The sequence below is a fragment of the Pieris brassicae genome, chromosome 3 (genome assembly GCF_905147105.1).
Source record: "Pieris brassicae chromosome 3, ilPieBrab1.1, whole genome shotgun sequence".
In the NCBI taxonomy this organism is placed as follows: Eukaryota; Metazoa; Arthropoda; class Insecta; order Lepidoptera; family Pieridae; genus Pieris; species Pieris brassicae.
Genome location: NC_059667.1, coordinates 7,359,771 through 7,372,628, shown reverse-complemented (window position 1 = coordinate 7,372,628; position 12,858 = coordinate 7,359,771). Strand labels below are relative to the sequence as shown.

General features: G+C 37.6%; 3 protein-coding genes across 4 annotated transcripts; 1 reads left to right on the top strand and 2 right to left on the bottom strand.

The window, feature by feature from the left end:
- Window positions 1-198: 198 nt before the first annotated feature.
- On the bottom strand, window positions 199-2,173 carry LOC123707739 (GPN-loop GTPase 2). Of its 2 annotated transcripts, none has more exons than XM_045658058.1 (2): window positions 1,957-2,173; window positions 199-1,796 (listed from the first exon to the last, which is right to left on the bottom strand). In XM_045658058.1, the coding sequence occupies exon 2, from the start codon at window positions 1,364-1,366 to the stop codon at window positions 470-472; it is 897 nt and encodes a 298-aa protein (XP_045514014.1). In that variant the 5' UTR covers window positions 1,367-1,796; window positions 1,957-2,173; the 3' UTR covers window positions 199-469. The 2 variants fall into 2 exon arrangements, with proteins under 2 accessions (XP_045514014.1, XP_045514015.1); XM_045658059.1 differs by having other exon boundaries at window positions 199-1,520.
- A 725-nt stretch (window positions 2,174-2,898) lies between these two features.
- LOC123707551 (60S ribosomal protein L37) lies at window positions 2,899-3,845 on the top strand. The gene is made up of 3 exons (XM_045657676.1): window positions 2,899-3,007; window positions 3,179-3,314; window positions 3,677-3,845. The coding sequence occupies exons 1-3, from the start codon at window positions 3,005-3,007 to the stop codon at window positions 3,814-3,816; spliced, it is 279 nt and encodes a 92-aa protein (XP_045513632.1). The 5' UTR covers window positions 2,899-3,004; the 3' UTR covers window positions 3,817-3,845.
- LOC123707550 (rhodanese domain-containing protein CG4456-like) lies at window positions 3,763-5,482 on the bottom strand. The gene is made up of 4 exons (XM_045657675.1): window positions 5,300-5,482; window positions 5,005-5,223; window positions 4,468-4,630; window positions 3,763-4,116 (listed from the first exon to the last, which is right to left on the bottom strand). The coding sequence occupies exons 1-4, from the start codon at window positions 5,367-5,369 to the stop codon at window positions 4,050-4,052; spliced, it is 519 nt and encodes a 172-aa protein (XP_045513631.1). The 5' UTR covers window positions 5,370-5,482; the 3' UTR covers window positions 3,763-4,049.
- Window positions 5,483-12,858: the final 7,376 nt, after the last annotated feature.

Below are 12,858 nucleotides of genomic sequence, written 5' to 3'. Positions count from 1 at the left end.
CTGGTGCAATAATTTGACTTTTATTTGATTCTTGTCATCATTTAAAAGTTTATCTATTTTCAACTCTTCTTCCAATAGTTTTGTATACAAATCTTTTTTGTTATTAGACATCTGTAACAAACCAAAATAAAAAGGAAAATTGGTTCTCAGCTAGATGTAATTTAATTTATTGTAATTTTCAAGAAATAAAACATCTTAAAACATAAAAGTTTAATACCCTATTATATAAAGTACAGTAAGAAAATCTTACACAAAATTTATAGCATTTACATTGCCACTACACATTGCCGTACACTTATATGGTCTTAAAAAAGTACTGTATGACGAGTAAAATTTGCTATTTGCCACTTCAAATAGCAGATGTAAGGCTCAATAATAGGCTCTAAGTTCATGAATATTTATTATGAGGGTTGGTATTACATAGGAAATAATCTATCATAATACATCTAGATAGTTTTTGTTATTCTATCTATACATCATAACCACTAGTTTTATCTGGAATGCCCATAGCACAGGCCAACAAGCTGTTTATATGGCGACCTTCATCTGCTTTAAAAACATAGCCATTAGCTTTATCCACAGAGTTCTTAACTTTAATTAAACTTTCCTCTTTAAACATGTTAACTAATTGAAATGTGACCAAGCTGTAATCTTCTATTATTGACACTAAGGCTCTGTTTAACTTTGTATATTTGCTGGCAAAGTGATCAGTGTCTAAAGAGTCCAACAAATAATTTAAGTCTAAAACTTCAGTATAGAAATCTATACCAAATTGCAATTTATCAGAATGTTTTTTTAGTAAATCTACTTTAGTAAGTAAATTAATGTGAGGAAGGCCTAGTTTCAACATAGCATTTAAAGACAACATTAAAGCTGAAATAAATTTTGCAGCATCAGAACAGTGATGTGAATCAACAAGATGTATCACACAAAGCTGTAAGTTTGCAGTGTTAGCTAATTTTGAGAAAATATTTGTTAATGACTCATGATGACTGTAAAGCTCAACCTGACCAGGTAAATCAAATATATAATTTGCAGCATGCTCATCTCTTAGTTGCTCTATAAGCCATTCAATATTTTTGTCTAAATATTCCATACAGTACAGCAGTGCACCATTAGGACCCAAATTGTGTTCTTCCATAACATTTTCCAAACTTATTAAATTTCGTATGTCAATATCGGGTTCATAAGTAATGTAATCATTAGCTGGATCCAGATTGACAATCATTGTTTTTCTTCCAAGTTTTCTTAATAGCTTTGACATTTCATTGCAGTATGTTGTTTTGCCAGCACCAGGTGGTCCTATGATTAATTGTCCATACAATTTATTAACATTTTTGAAATTCGTTTTTCTTACCAAAGACATTGTTACTTTTCCTCCTTCTTCAAGTCAAGAATGATATCTTTACAAGCTTTGACTGTCTCAATGTCATATGATTTAAGGTTAATGAATATACAAAGTGGTTTACATATGTCAATTGCTTCAGCCAGATGTCTTGCTGCAACTTGCTGTTCTTCTCCTGAAGCACCAAAAATTACTTTTGTTGTATAAATGTCATTTGAACCTAAAGGGCTATGCACTTGTTCCTTTTGAATCATTAACAAACTGCCAATTTTTTGGTATTGTGAAATAATGAGCATTATTTTATCTGAATAATCTGCATAAACAATTTCAGTTGGTACTTCGTCTATATCTGCAGCAATTGACTTAAAAAAGTTTTGATTACTTTCAGTAGCAACATTTTTAATAGTTAAATTTTTCATTACATCTAGTAGTTCCATATTTTATGATATTGCTAAAATGTACAAAAAGTTAATGGATAAGAGTTCATATTAAAAAACTATAATGCTTTATTTGATAAGGGACTACATACACTACTACTATATAAAAGGATTTAATGTAGGTCTTCAAACAGTTTATAAAATTTGCAATTTCGTTATAATAGGTCGACCTACCTTAACTGTAGAGTAAGCAATAAATCAAAATCCTTATAAGTAATACGATGTTATCAAACAACCTGTAAGTGTACTATTTTAAATCTTAGGCTTATCTTAATCTTCTCTAATGAATTTACGAGTAATGGTTTTTTTTTAATTCCCAACAGGTTTTCAGGTATACAGATTATCATTTAAAATAGTTTGGATCTTGTAGTTTGTACACTAACGTATACGTTTGACATTAGGTTTTACAGTTTAAATATACTTTCATTTCAGTCCGTGGTGTACAATGCGACCCAAGATGCAGAGTAAAAATTTATTAATGGTACCAAGCGATAGGCTAAAGAATTAATATCCAAAGGTTTGTGTTTGTTATAAAGTCAAAAATCTCTATTATATTTTGTCATTAACATTGTAATAAAATTGAGGCAAATAGATGTGAAATATTAAGATTTTTGATAAAATTTGTTTATCATATTATAAAATTTGCTTAACATATTATAAAATTGTGATAATGTACTATTATTGGTTCTAGTGATGATAAATTGCAGCATATTTTTCTGTAAAAGTAACTTTAAAAGATATAAAGCAAAAATAACTATTAATTACATTTACAATATAACTTCAAAATCTATCTCTAGCGACTAATTTAAAAAAAATATACCTGTCCTAATCGTAGTACATATTCATATCTACATATGATGAAATATATCTATTGAAACTCAAGATCATAATAGTTTTTCATCCGAGCTTATGTAAGAAACGCTTAAATTAATAATACAGTTCACAAATTGATTCTATTTTTTAATCTAGAAAATTATTAAATTACAAATATTTAATAATGACACCCGTTTTTTAGTAATTTATTACTTGACTATGGATTGACCATTCAACGGGTGTACCGTTTTGTATTGTAATGTAGAAATTGTAGAATGTTGCACTCATTTATTTTAACAAGTAACATAAAGCTTAGTGCCGTGTCAATTGTCATTCTATATTCGAAAATTATTAGGGACATCAAGTAGCAACACCTAACCTCTTTCTTTCATTGTCAAATTCGGCAAAAATGGTAGTGTACTTTTTTAAATGAATAAATAAATCTTTTAGAATCATGGATATTTCTTTGTGATATTGTGCTTTTTGTGATTAATTAAGTTAATTTCAGTGATATTTGTTGCGCAGTTATAATATTTTGTGTCATTGTGTTTAAATTTTAAGGTTTGTTTACTCTTGATTGCAGACGAAGGGAACATCAAGCTTCGGTAAACGCCGAAATAAGACTCACACACTATGTAGAAGATGTGGCAGATCTTCTTATCATATACAAAAATCAAAATGCGCTCAGTGTGGATACCCTGCAGCCAAATTACGATCTTGTAAGTTTTTAAAAACTAACGTGTAGTTCGTTCTTTCACAGAGGTTACTTATATGGAATTGTACACGAATATTCCTACATAGATTGAGGAGGTGATTAATAAATTAATACTTTCTTGTAGATGTAGGTAAACAAAATGAATTATGTGTTCATTTTGTGGATATTCTAGTCCATAAAAAGCTACATATTTCAGACAATCGTAATATAATATATCCATAAGCTAAATGCAAGTGTAAATTCATTTACTAGTATTGCTTATAAGCAATATATTTCCATTTTCCCATTTTATTGAGACAGTAGGTTTATCTAATAAGGACATTATGATGCAGCTTTCAAGCAGTTAAATATCTGTATCTTTTTTAGACCACTGGTCGGTGAAGGCTAAGAGGAGGAAGACCACTGGAACTGGTCGTATGCGTCATCTTAAGATTGTCAGAAGGCGTTTCCGCAATGGTTTCAAAGAGGGCCAACCTACCCCTAAGAAAGCTGTTGCCTCCTCATAGACATTTTACTAATTAAAAGGTTCACAAAATTTCAATCTTTTTATTAACTTAATTTTAAAATTATAAAGCTATCTTTCTATACATTATGGCTTTATCAAATTGATTTTGTTGAAAGAGTAGAAGATAAAAGATAATTGTTGTTTTGAGTATGATTAAGGTATACTAGGAATAAATATTTTTTAAACTGAGTGGTTACTTTAACAGGTATGCAATATACATGAATTGTAAATAATTCAAGTATTTTTATAAGATTTGTTTTTTTCATTCCATCCATCCCAGCCAGGCAGATACTTTTTGGACCTGTAAAATAATGTGTTTATTAGTGCTAATTAATCCTGATAAAGATTTAATTATTGCTTGTTGGCACCACCAATATTATGCAAATATATAATTAAAAAACCTCATAATATATAAGAGACTGGCTCTGGCTTCTATTGATATAAAATATATATTACATAATATGGAAGGAAGGTAATAAATGATTGATTCCACTACCTTTTTTTATAAATAAGAAAATCAGAATATAATAAATCTGTCTAAGGACAAATCTTTCAAATCACTTCTGTAAAATGATGTATGTAAAATTATTTGAACTGGGCTTAAAAATTATGAAAATGGAAATTTAGAATAATAATAAATAAATCACAGTACTTGTAATAACCAAGTTTTAAAGCAACATTAGTTGCCTCTGTAGCTCTCTTTCCTGATTTGCAATAGAAAATTAATTCATCAGATTGTGAAGGCTTACGCCTGTGGTACTTTCTTTGAAACTCTGCTTCAGACATTGACTCCAATACTTCTTGTATATTCTTCACTGCATATGATTAGTTTATATTAATTTCTTATTTGTGAGATCTTTGTAAATATATTTTAAAAAAATAGTGATACTACAGTCTAGGTCTTCGCTTCAGAATATTGTATCTGCTTTATGAACATTTTCTGTGTCTTTGCCTGTCTATTTAAGGTCTAATGCATGATTGCTTTACCATGCAAGCAATGCATATTGATTATACACAAAAGTTATTAGTGCACAGAAAATTGAAAAGCATAACCTCTGTTGAGGCACGCACACCACTAAGCCAACACAGCTATCTATAAGTCACTACTTTTACACTGATTACTTTTAGATAACAAATTCTGTACACAAATGTAGCTATCTTATATATGACTTAATAATAATTACATTACCTGGTATGTTGATACTTGAAGGGATCTGACCTGTGGTTTTGATTTCATCTTGATTACGTACATCCACAATAATTTTCTTTGGTTTGTTCACACTCTTTGCTACTTCTTCATATGTAGCCAAATGTTCATCTATCTTAGTAACATAATTTTGTTTGATAGTCAAGTTGGAACCATTTATTTGACTACTTTGTACAATATTTGCTTTGACAATATTAGGACCTAAAAATATTAAGTATATAAATTAATAATACATATAACTGCAAGTTCAAATAATTTTCAAGTATTAGGCATTTACCTTGTTTACAAAAATTATTTTGAAATTGATTAATTATAAAGGCGACACCGTTTCGTCGGTATCTCATCATTGTAATTTTTTTTTCTTCAAATATACCACTGAAATGACAAAATAATTTTGTATACTATCAGTAACTCGATAAAAACTATACATTTTCATTGTCGCTAACACGGAAATCACATGACTTTGACATACCGTACCGATATTGGCATTGTCAATTATCATTATTATATTATAATCATAATTGACTATTCTTAGACAATATTTATAATAAGTTCAGTGTTGCCAGATCATAGGACTTCCCCCTAGATTTAGGGGTTTCTGAACTGAGTTAGGGGCAGAATAGGGGGAAATATTTTTTGGGGGATTTTTTAGGGGATATTACAAAAACACGCCTTTTTCCTGATTTTGGAACTAAATTTAAGTAACCTCGAATAAAACTTGTATCTGTCAAACCATTTTCTATTATAGATACTTTGCGTAATGCTTTTCATTTCCCAACAATTACAACATGCCGCCCGCCGCTTCAAAGAATCGGGCCATGGCCCATGCCACCATCCGCTTGGTGAGGGCATCCTAGGGGATTTCTGGAGGAAATCCAATTAATCTAGGGGTACGTCGCCGAGACCATCTGGCAACACTGATCCAGTTATTATTATGGCCTAAATTATGGGAGAAGTGTAAAAATCAGCAGTCCCGAAGAGTATATTATATTACAATTAGTTGTTAAAGTCACTATTTGTACTAACTCATAAGTTATCTAAAAATGGCAAGTAGACCATATAGTAGAGTAATACAAATTCGCTGCACAAATGATTAAGTACTTAACCTACGTTAATTTATAAACCTAGGAGTTTAGACTCTTAAGCGGTGGCTTTCCTATTTTTAATCATAATCATGAATACATCAAAAATGTTATCAGTTTAGTCAGTATTATTAGTGTTTGAATTTCCGGCAGTACAGTACAGTATTGTTGTGCTGTCCAAGTGTGACACATATACAGTAGAACACGATTACGCTTAATACGCCACTTTATGCCAGTTTCTGCAACTTGAGACTTATTGTCATACATTTCTTAACGCTTAATACTATTCGTCATCCCGTTGAATACGCCCGAGCCCGAGCCGAGAGGTCTAACAGAGAGCTCCCAGAAAGGCCCCCCGCCCGCTCGTGAAGAATCCGAGATACTGCAGGGTTTTCTTAGATTTGATGATGTAGCTGATTGATGACAATATAGCACCGTACGAAATATAATCACAAAACGAGGGCTTAAGTGATAATAATGATGACGAAGATGAGTCAACTCCGGTTTTGTCAAACGCCCAGGCATTATCAGCTGTTAATGATTTAAGACACTATGTAGCTTCTTTGGATCAAAGCGAAGACGCACTGCAAATTGAATTATGTTTTATGTTAATTATATATTGTTGAATTACAGTCGAAATCGATTATAACGACATCGTTTACAACGACCGATCGGTTATTACAGCCAGATTGTAAGGTCCCACCCGAATCTCTAGTAAACTATTCAGCAAACATACCGCCTATAACAACATCGGATACAGCGACATATCGCTTACAACGACGAAACTTTATCGATATTCATCGACTATAACGACCAACCGCTTCTTGTCCCAGCAAAACAAAACAATACGGACGATTTTAAATCTTATTGATAAGCATTGAAGGAATATTTAGGCGTATTATTACCTACGCACTTTCTCCCACCTCATCCGAACCTCTTCCCGGCCATTTCTTGCATATCTTACACCAATTGTTTAGTGCGCTAAATGACTGCGTGAGTAACAACTTGATTTATAAGTGTTGGTTTTGATTAGACCGTGCATTTATGCGTTACCATGTCGCAAAAAAAGAGGAAAGTGTTTTCTATTGAAGAAAAATCTCATGTCATATGGAGATTAAAAAATGGCGAGTCAAGTAGTGAAATTGCAACGGAATGTGGAGTTTCGCACTCTACGATATCAACGATTTGGAAGAATAGAGATAAAATAAAAGTTATTTTCGAAAACAACTCTTTAAAACTTAAAGGACAAGTAAACATAAAGTTATAGAAGATGCTTTATTAACATGGTTTAAACATCAGAGGGCAAACAACGTCACAATAAGTGGTCTGATTATGCAACAAAAAGCCAATGACTTTGCTCGTCTTATGGCTAAGGAAAAGTGTTCGTCGTTTTTTTTTTTATAAAATAGGGGGCAAACGGGCAGGAGGCTCACCTGATGTTAAGTGATACCGCCGCCCATGGACACTCTCAATGCCAGAGGGCTCGCGAGTGCGTTGCCGGCCTTTTAAGTATTTGTACGCTCTTTTCTTGAAGGACCCTAAGTCGAATTGGTTCGGAAATACTTCAGTGGGCAGCTGGTTCCACATAGCGGTGGTGCGCGGAAAAAATTGCCTTGAAAAACGCTCAGTCGTGGAACGGCGGACGTCGAGGTGATACGGGTGGAATTTTGTATTCTGCCTCGACGTCCGATGATGAAACTCAGCTGCAGGTATTAATCCAATTACCTCCTCTGAACACTCTCCATGGTAAATGCGGTAGAAGATGCAGAGTGACCCCACATCTCTACGCAACGCCAAAGGATCGAGCCGCTCGGAGAGGGATTGGTCATCGACGATTCGAACCGCTCTTCGTTGGATACGGTCAAGTGGAAGGAGCTGGTACTGGGGAGCCCCCGCCCAGAGGTGAGAACAGTATTCCATGTGGGGCCGTATTTGCGCTTTATAGAGTTGCAAGCGGTGGCCCGGAGTGAAGTACCGTCTCGCCTTGCTGAGCACACCAAGCTTTTTGGAGGCTAATTTACCCTTTCCCTCCAAATGACAGCGAAACTGAACGTCGTTCGTTATGTCAACGCCAAGTATTCCGATGCTGGCTGTGGCTTCAAGAAGAGTGTTTTCGAAAAGAGGAGTAGCGACAAAGGGTATTTTTTTCGCGGAAAACGCGCAAACTTGTGTTTTCTTGGGGTTAAATTGGACTAGGTTTAGTCTACCCCAGTCCGAGACTCCACGTAGTAGAGTTTCGACTTCAGACACAAGTTTGTTCCGGTACTCATCGACAACTGCCCGAGAAATACCTGCCCGGCCAGTGTAAAGAGTATCCCCAGTGCTGTCGTCCGCATAGCAATGAATGTTGCTAAGTTGCAACATGTCATTGATATGCAGAAGAAACAGGGTCGGGGACAGAACACAGCCTTGTGGGACCCCAGCATTCACGGGTTTAAGGTCGGAACATGCTCCGTCGACGACGACCTTGATCCTCCGATCGGCCAGAAAGCTGGAGATCCAGTCGCATAATTTCTCAGGAAGCCCGTAGGCTGGAAGCTTCGAGAGCAGTGCTTTGTGCCACACCCGATCGAAGGCATTCGCTATGTCCAAACTAACCGCTAGAGCCTCCCCCTTGGACTCAATTGCCTCTGCCCATCTATGAGTAAGGTATACTAGAAGGTCACCAGCCGAACGACCACGACGAAAGCCGTACTGATAATCGCTAATTAGCTGGTGGCCCTCTAGATACCTCAAGAGCTCGCCATTAATAATGGATTCCATTATTTTGGAGAACAAGGAGGTTATAGCTATTGGACGATAGTTGGACGGATCAGAGCGATCGCCTTTTTTAGGGATCGGATGTATCGAAGCGGTCTTCCAGCACTTCGGGACAGTGCCGAGCGAGTACAGGTACCGAAATAGGCGCGTCAGGACCGGAGCCAACTCAGGAGCACAAGTACGCAGCACAATTGGAGGGATACCATCCGGCCCGCTCGACTTATGAATGTCGAAGGAAGATAGTGCCTTGCGAACAGCACGTTGCCGGAATGTGATTTCCGGCATTGAATAATCACACCGCGAAATCGTCGGTGGTGATCCCCCTCGGTCATCCAAAGTCGAGTTGGACGCGAAGAGACAGCCCAAGAGGTCGGCCTTCTCCTTCGCAGTGTGGGCGAGCGAGTCATCCTCCCTGTGCAGCGGTGGAATGGATGGCTGACAAAAATTCCCTTGTACAGCTTTGGCGAGAGACCAGAAGGCTCGAGTCCCCGAAGGGAGTAGGGCCAATCTCTCGCCAAATCTGGCGATGTGCTCTGATTTTGCCTTAGCGATTTCCCGTTTGAAGGACCTGGAGGCTGAGTTATATGCTTTTTTACGTTAGCTGGTATTGGCATCACGAGATATCGCCGCTTCCGCCCATGCATTAAAGCATTCTCGCTTTCGACGCGATGCTGCCTTGCAAGAACGCTTAAACCAGGGCTGTGACTTGCCACCGATCGGCACCGCAAAAAATGGAATAAAGAGTTCCATGCCCTGCAGAACCACTTCGGCGACAGAGGCAGCGACGAAATCTGGAGCTTCCGACGAAAAGCACATAGGCCCCCAAGGGTAGGACGCAAAGAAAGACCGCATCCCATCCCAATCTGCTGACCGATAGTGCCAAATACGGCGACAACCCGAAAAACGGGGCCGAGGAGGGCGCGTAGTAGACACAGTACTCCGGACCACACAATGATCCGATGAACCCAATGGCGGGTCAACAGAGACTTGATAGGTCTCCGGATGTGAGGTCAGCAGAAGGTCCAACAAAGAGGGTTTATGACCATCCACATCTGGTATTCGCGTAATCGCAGGGACCATTTGTGACAGGTCGTAAGCTAAAGCAAAGTCGTGAAAGGATCTTCCCGCGTGATCGGTGGTTTCCGAGCCGAGCCAATCGGCATGGTGAGCGTTAAAATCGCCAAGTATCACGATTTCAGCGGTAGGAACCCCTTCGAGCAGGGAATCTGTAGCCATTTGGATGTGCTCAATGAGTCGGTCAGTTTCGGTATTTCCGCTATGGGACCTATACAGGCATGCGTAGAATCGCGGATGGTCATCGCAGTCTACGCGCAGCCAGAGGCTAGATAGGTCCCTTCCTTCAAGCGACCCGAGGCGACGAGAACAGATATCCTCTCTGACGTACACGCAAACTCCCGCCCGCGGCACAAATGAATGTTCCAATTTGTACCCCGGGTAGGAGAGGTAGGAAGTATCAGCCGGGGAGGATATCTGAGTCTCAGTAAGGAAGAATAAGGCCGGCTTCGCAGTTTCGAGGTGAAAGTGAACCGCGTTAAGATTAGAGTTGAGCCCCCTAACTTTGGTAAAGTCCACTGAAAGCGTGGAAGGGGATGCCTTCGGTAAATTCTTCCGTTTGCCCCGAGATCAAAACCTATAGTTTTTAGCGCAGTTTTTGCCCACCCCAGAATACGAAGGGCAGCCTGTGCATCCACCACCGAATACTGATTGTTCCGATGATGGACGCTCAGAGGGGGATTCTCCACAGCGGAAACGTGTGGTACCCCCCTGGGGTAATCTCTGTTTAAACTGCATCTTCATATTCTGGGGGGGGGGGGAATTGATGGGCTCCGGGAGTCTCACTCACCGCACGAAACGCGAGTACAATAAGATGAACCTATTGCATCACTTCACGCCGGTTTTCTGTGAGATAGTGGTACTGCCCCGGTCGTGCCTGCCCGTTTGGCTGAAGCCCGAAAGCAACAGCATGGCACTCCCACTAGGAAGGGGGTTGACTGACTGCACTGGTGAAATAACCTCTGTCACAGGTTATTTCACCAGTGGGCGATGGGGTCGTCACGTCCCGACGCCTAAAAATCGTCGTCTTGGGTTCAACGTTTTCGTGCTCGACATAATATTGTGGCAGGAAAAGTTTGCGGTGAAGCGGCTGGCGTTCCTAAAGGAGTGTCTGAAGAGTGGCTCTCTCATAAGTGGCCTGCACTATGCGAAGGATACACACCAGAGGAAATCTTTAATGCTTATGAAACAGGATTGTTTTACAATTTAACCCCTGACAAAACACTTAAATTCAAAGGCGAGGAATGCAAGGGCGGAAAGTTGTCCAAAACAAGAATTACAGTATTGGTTGCGGCAAACATGACTGGTTCATGTAAAAGAAATTTTTGGTGATAGGAAAAGCTAAAAAACCGCGTTGCTTTAAGAACATTCAATCTTTGCCTGTAACTTATGAAAATAACACTAGGTCCTGGGATGACATCGCAAATTTTTGAAAAATGGCTGCGTAGCTGGGATGCAGAATTGAAGTCTGGAGGAAACAAAATACTTCTCCTAGTAGACAACTGTCCCGCTCATTCTGTAGTCTCCAATCTGAAATGCATAAAGCTTGTGTTTTTACCGCCCAATGTCACCTCTGTTTTACAGCCCATGGACCAAGGAGTGATAAAAGCTTTAAAAACACAATACAGAAAACATCAAGTGCTACAAATGATACAGAATATTGAAAACAGCAAAGATACTAAAAGTCTTAGTGTTCTGGATGCAATTCTAATGATATCGGAAGCTTGGGAAAAGGTCACACAGACACTATAGCCAACTGCTTTCGCCATGCAGGTTTCAAAGATCTCTCTCCATCACAAGCAGAGAACGACGATGATATTCCGCTAGCAAGAATGATACTATCTACAGATGAAGATGACAACGTAGCACTTGCTGAATTGGTTGCTCAGTTGCAAAGATCTACTGCTACAGAACAAAGAATTGAGATAGAGGAATTTATTGGAATAGATGACAGTGTCGCCGTGTGCGCCTTTGCTACTGAGGAAGAAATTCTTGCAGAAGCTGAAAGTAACAATCATAAAACTGACGACGAAAACGAAGACCAGCAAGACCCAGAAGAACAGTTTCAGCCGTCAACAATTTTCGAGGCTCTTAACGCTATAACAGTTTTGCAAAAATGTGTTGCCTTTAACGACCAGTTTAATACTGATGATACTCATACCTTGAGGAGTATGAAACGTAAAATGCAAAAAATATTTGAGACTAGGTTAAAAAAAAACAGACTAAAATGACTGATTACTTTAAAAACTAGTGTAGTCTTATAACCTGTACTGTAAGTAGCTAAGTACATTTTGTATTCTAATTATTTCTTAATAAATATTTCCATTTCTTTTCTGACATTTGATTTGACAACAAGTTCACATACATAAGCTATTCTAGATAGATACCTATGATAATATAACTACACAACTAATATAACTACTGTACTTGTATATACTTATGTATTGCTTATAACAACTATCGGATATAACGTCGGCAAGTATACGGTCCCTTCAATGTCGCTATATCAGGTTTTGACTATGTTGAAAATATTTTAATTTCTAATGCATTAAAATCTTTTTGTCAAACCAAAATAAGTGATTATTTTAAATAATGTTATTAAAATTACACTAGGTATTTGATGTAATTTATAAATGAATAATTTAATACCTATATATACCAAAGTTAGAACATAATAACGTAACGTAACGTAACATATAACGTATTATTTTCCATATACCGCATAATACGCTTTCTCGCTTAAGACGCGTTTTTGGTAGGGTCCCTGAGAAATTGTCTTAAGCGGGTTTTACTGGATTATGATAATCATTGACAAGACTTACAATGTTCGTCGTATTGAATATTTTTTACACATGTGTCTATTGTCTTATATGATAAGTCAATAAAACTAAAACAATGATAGTAATAATCAATTACAAGT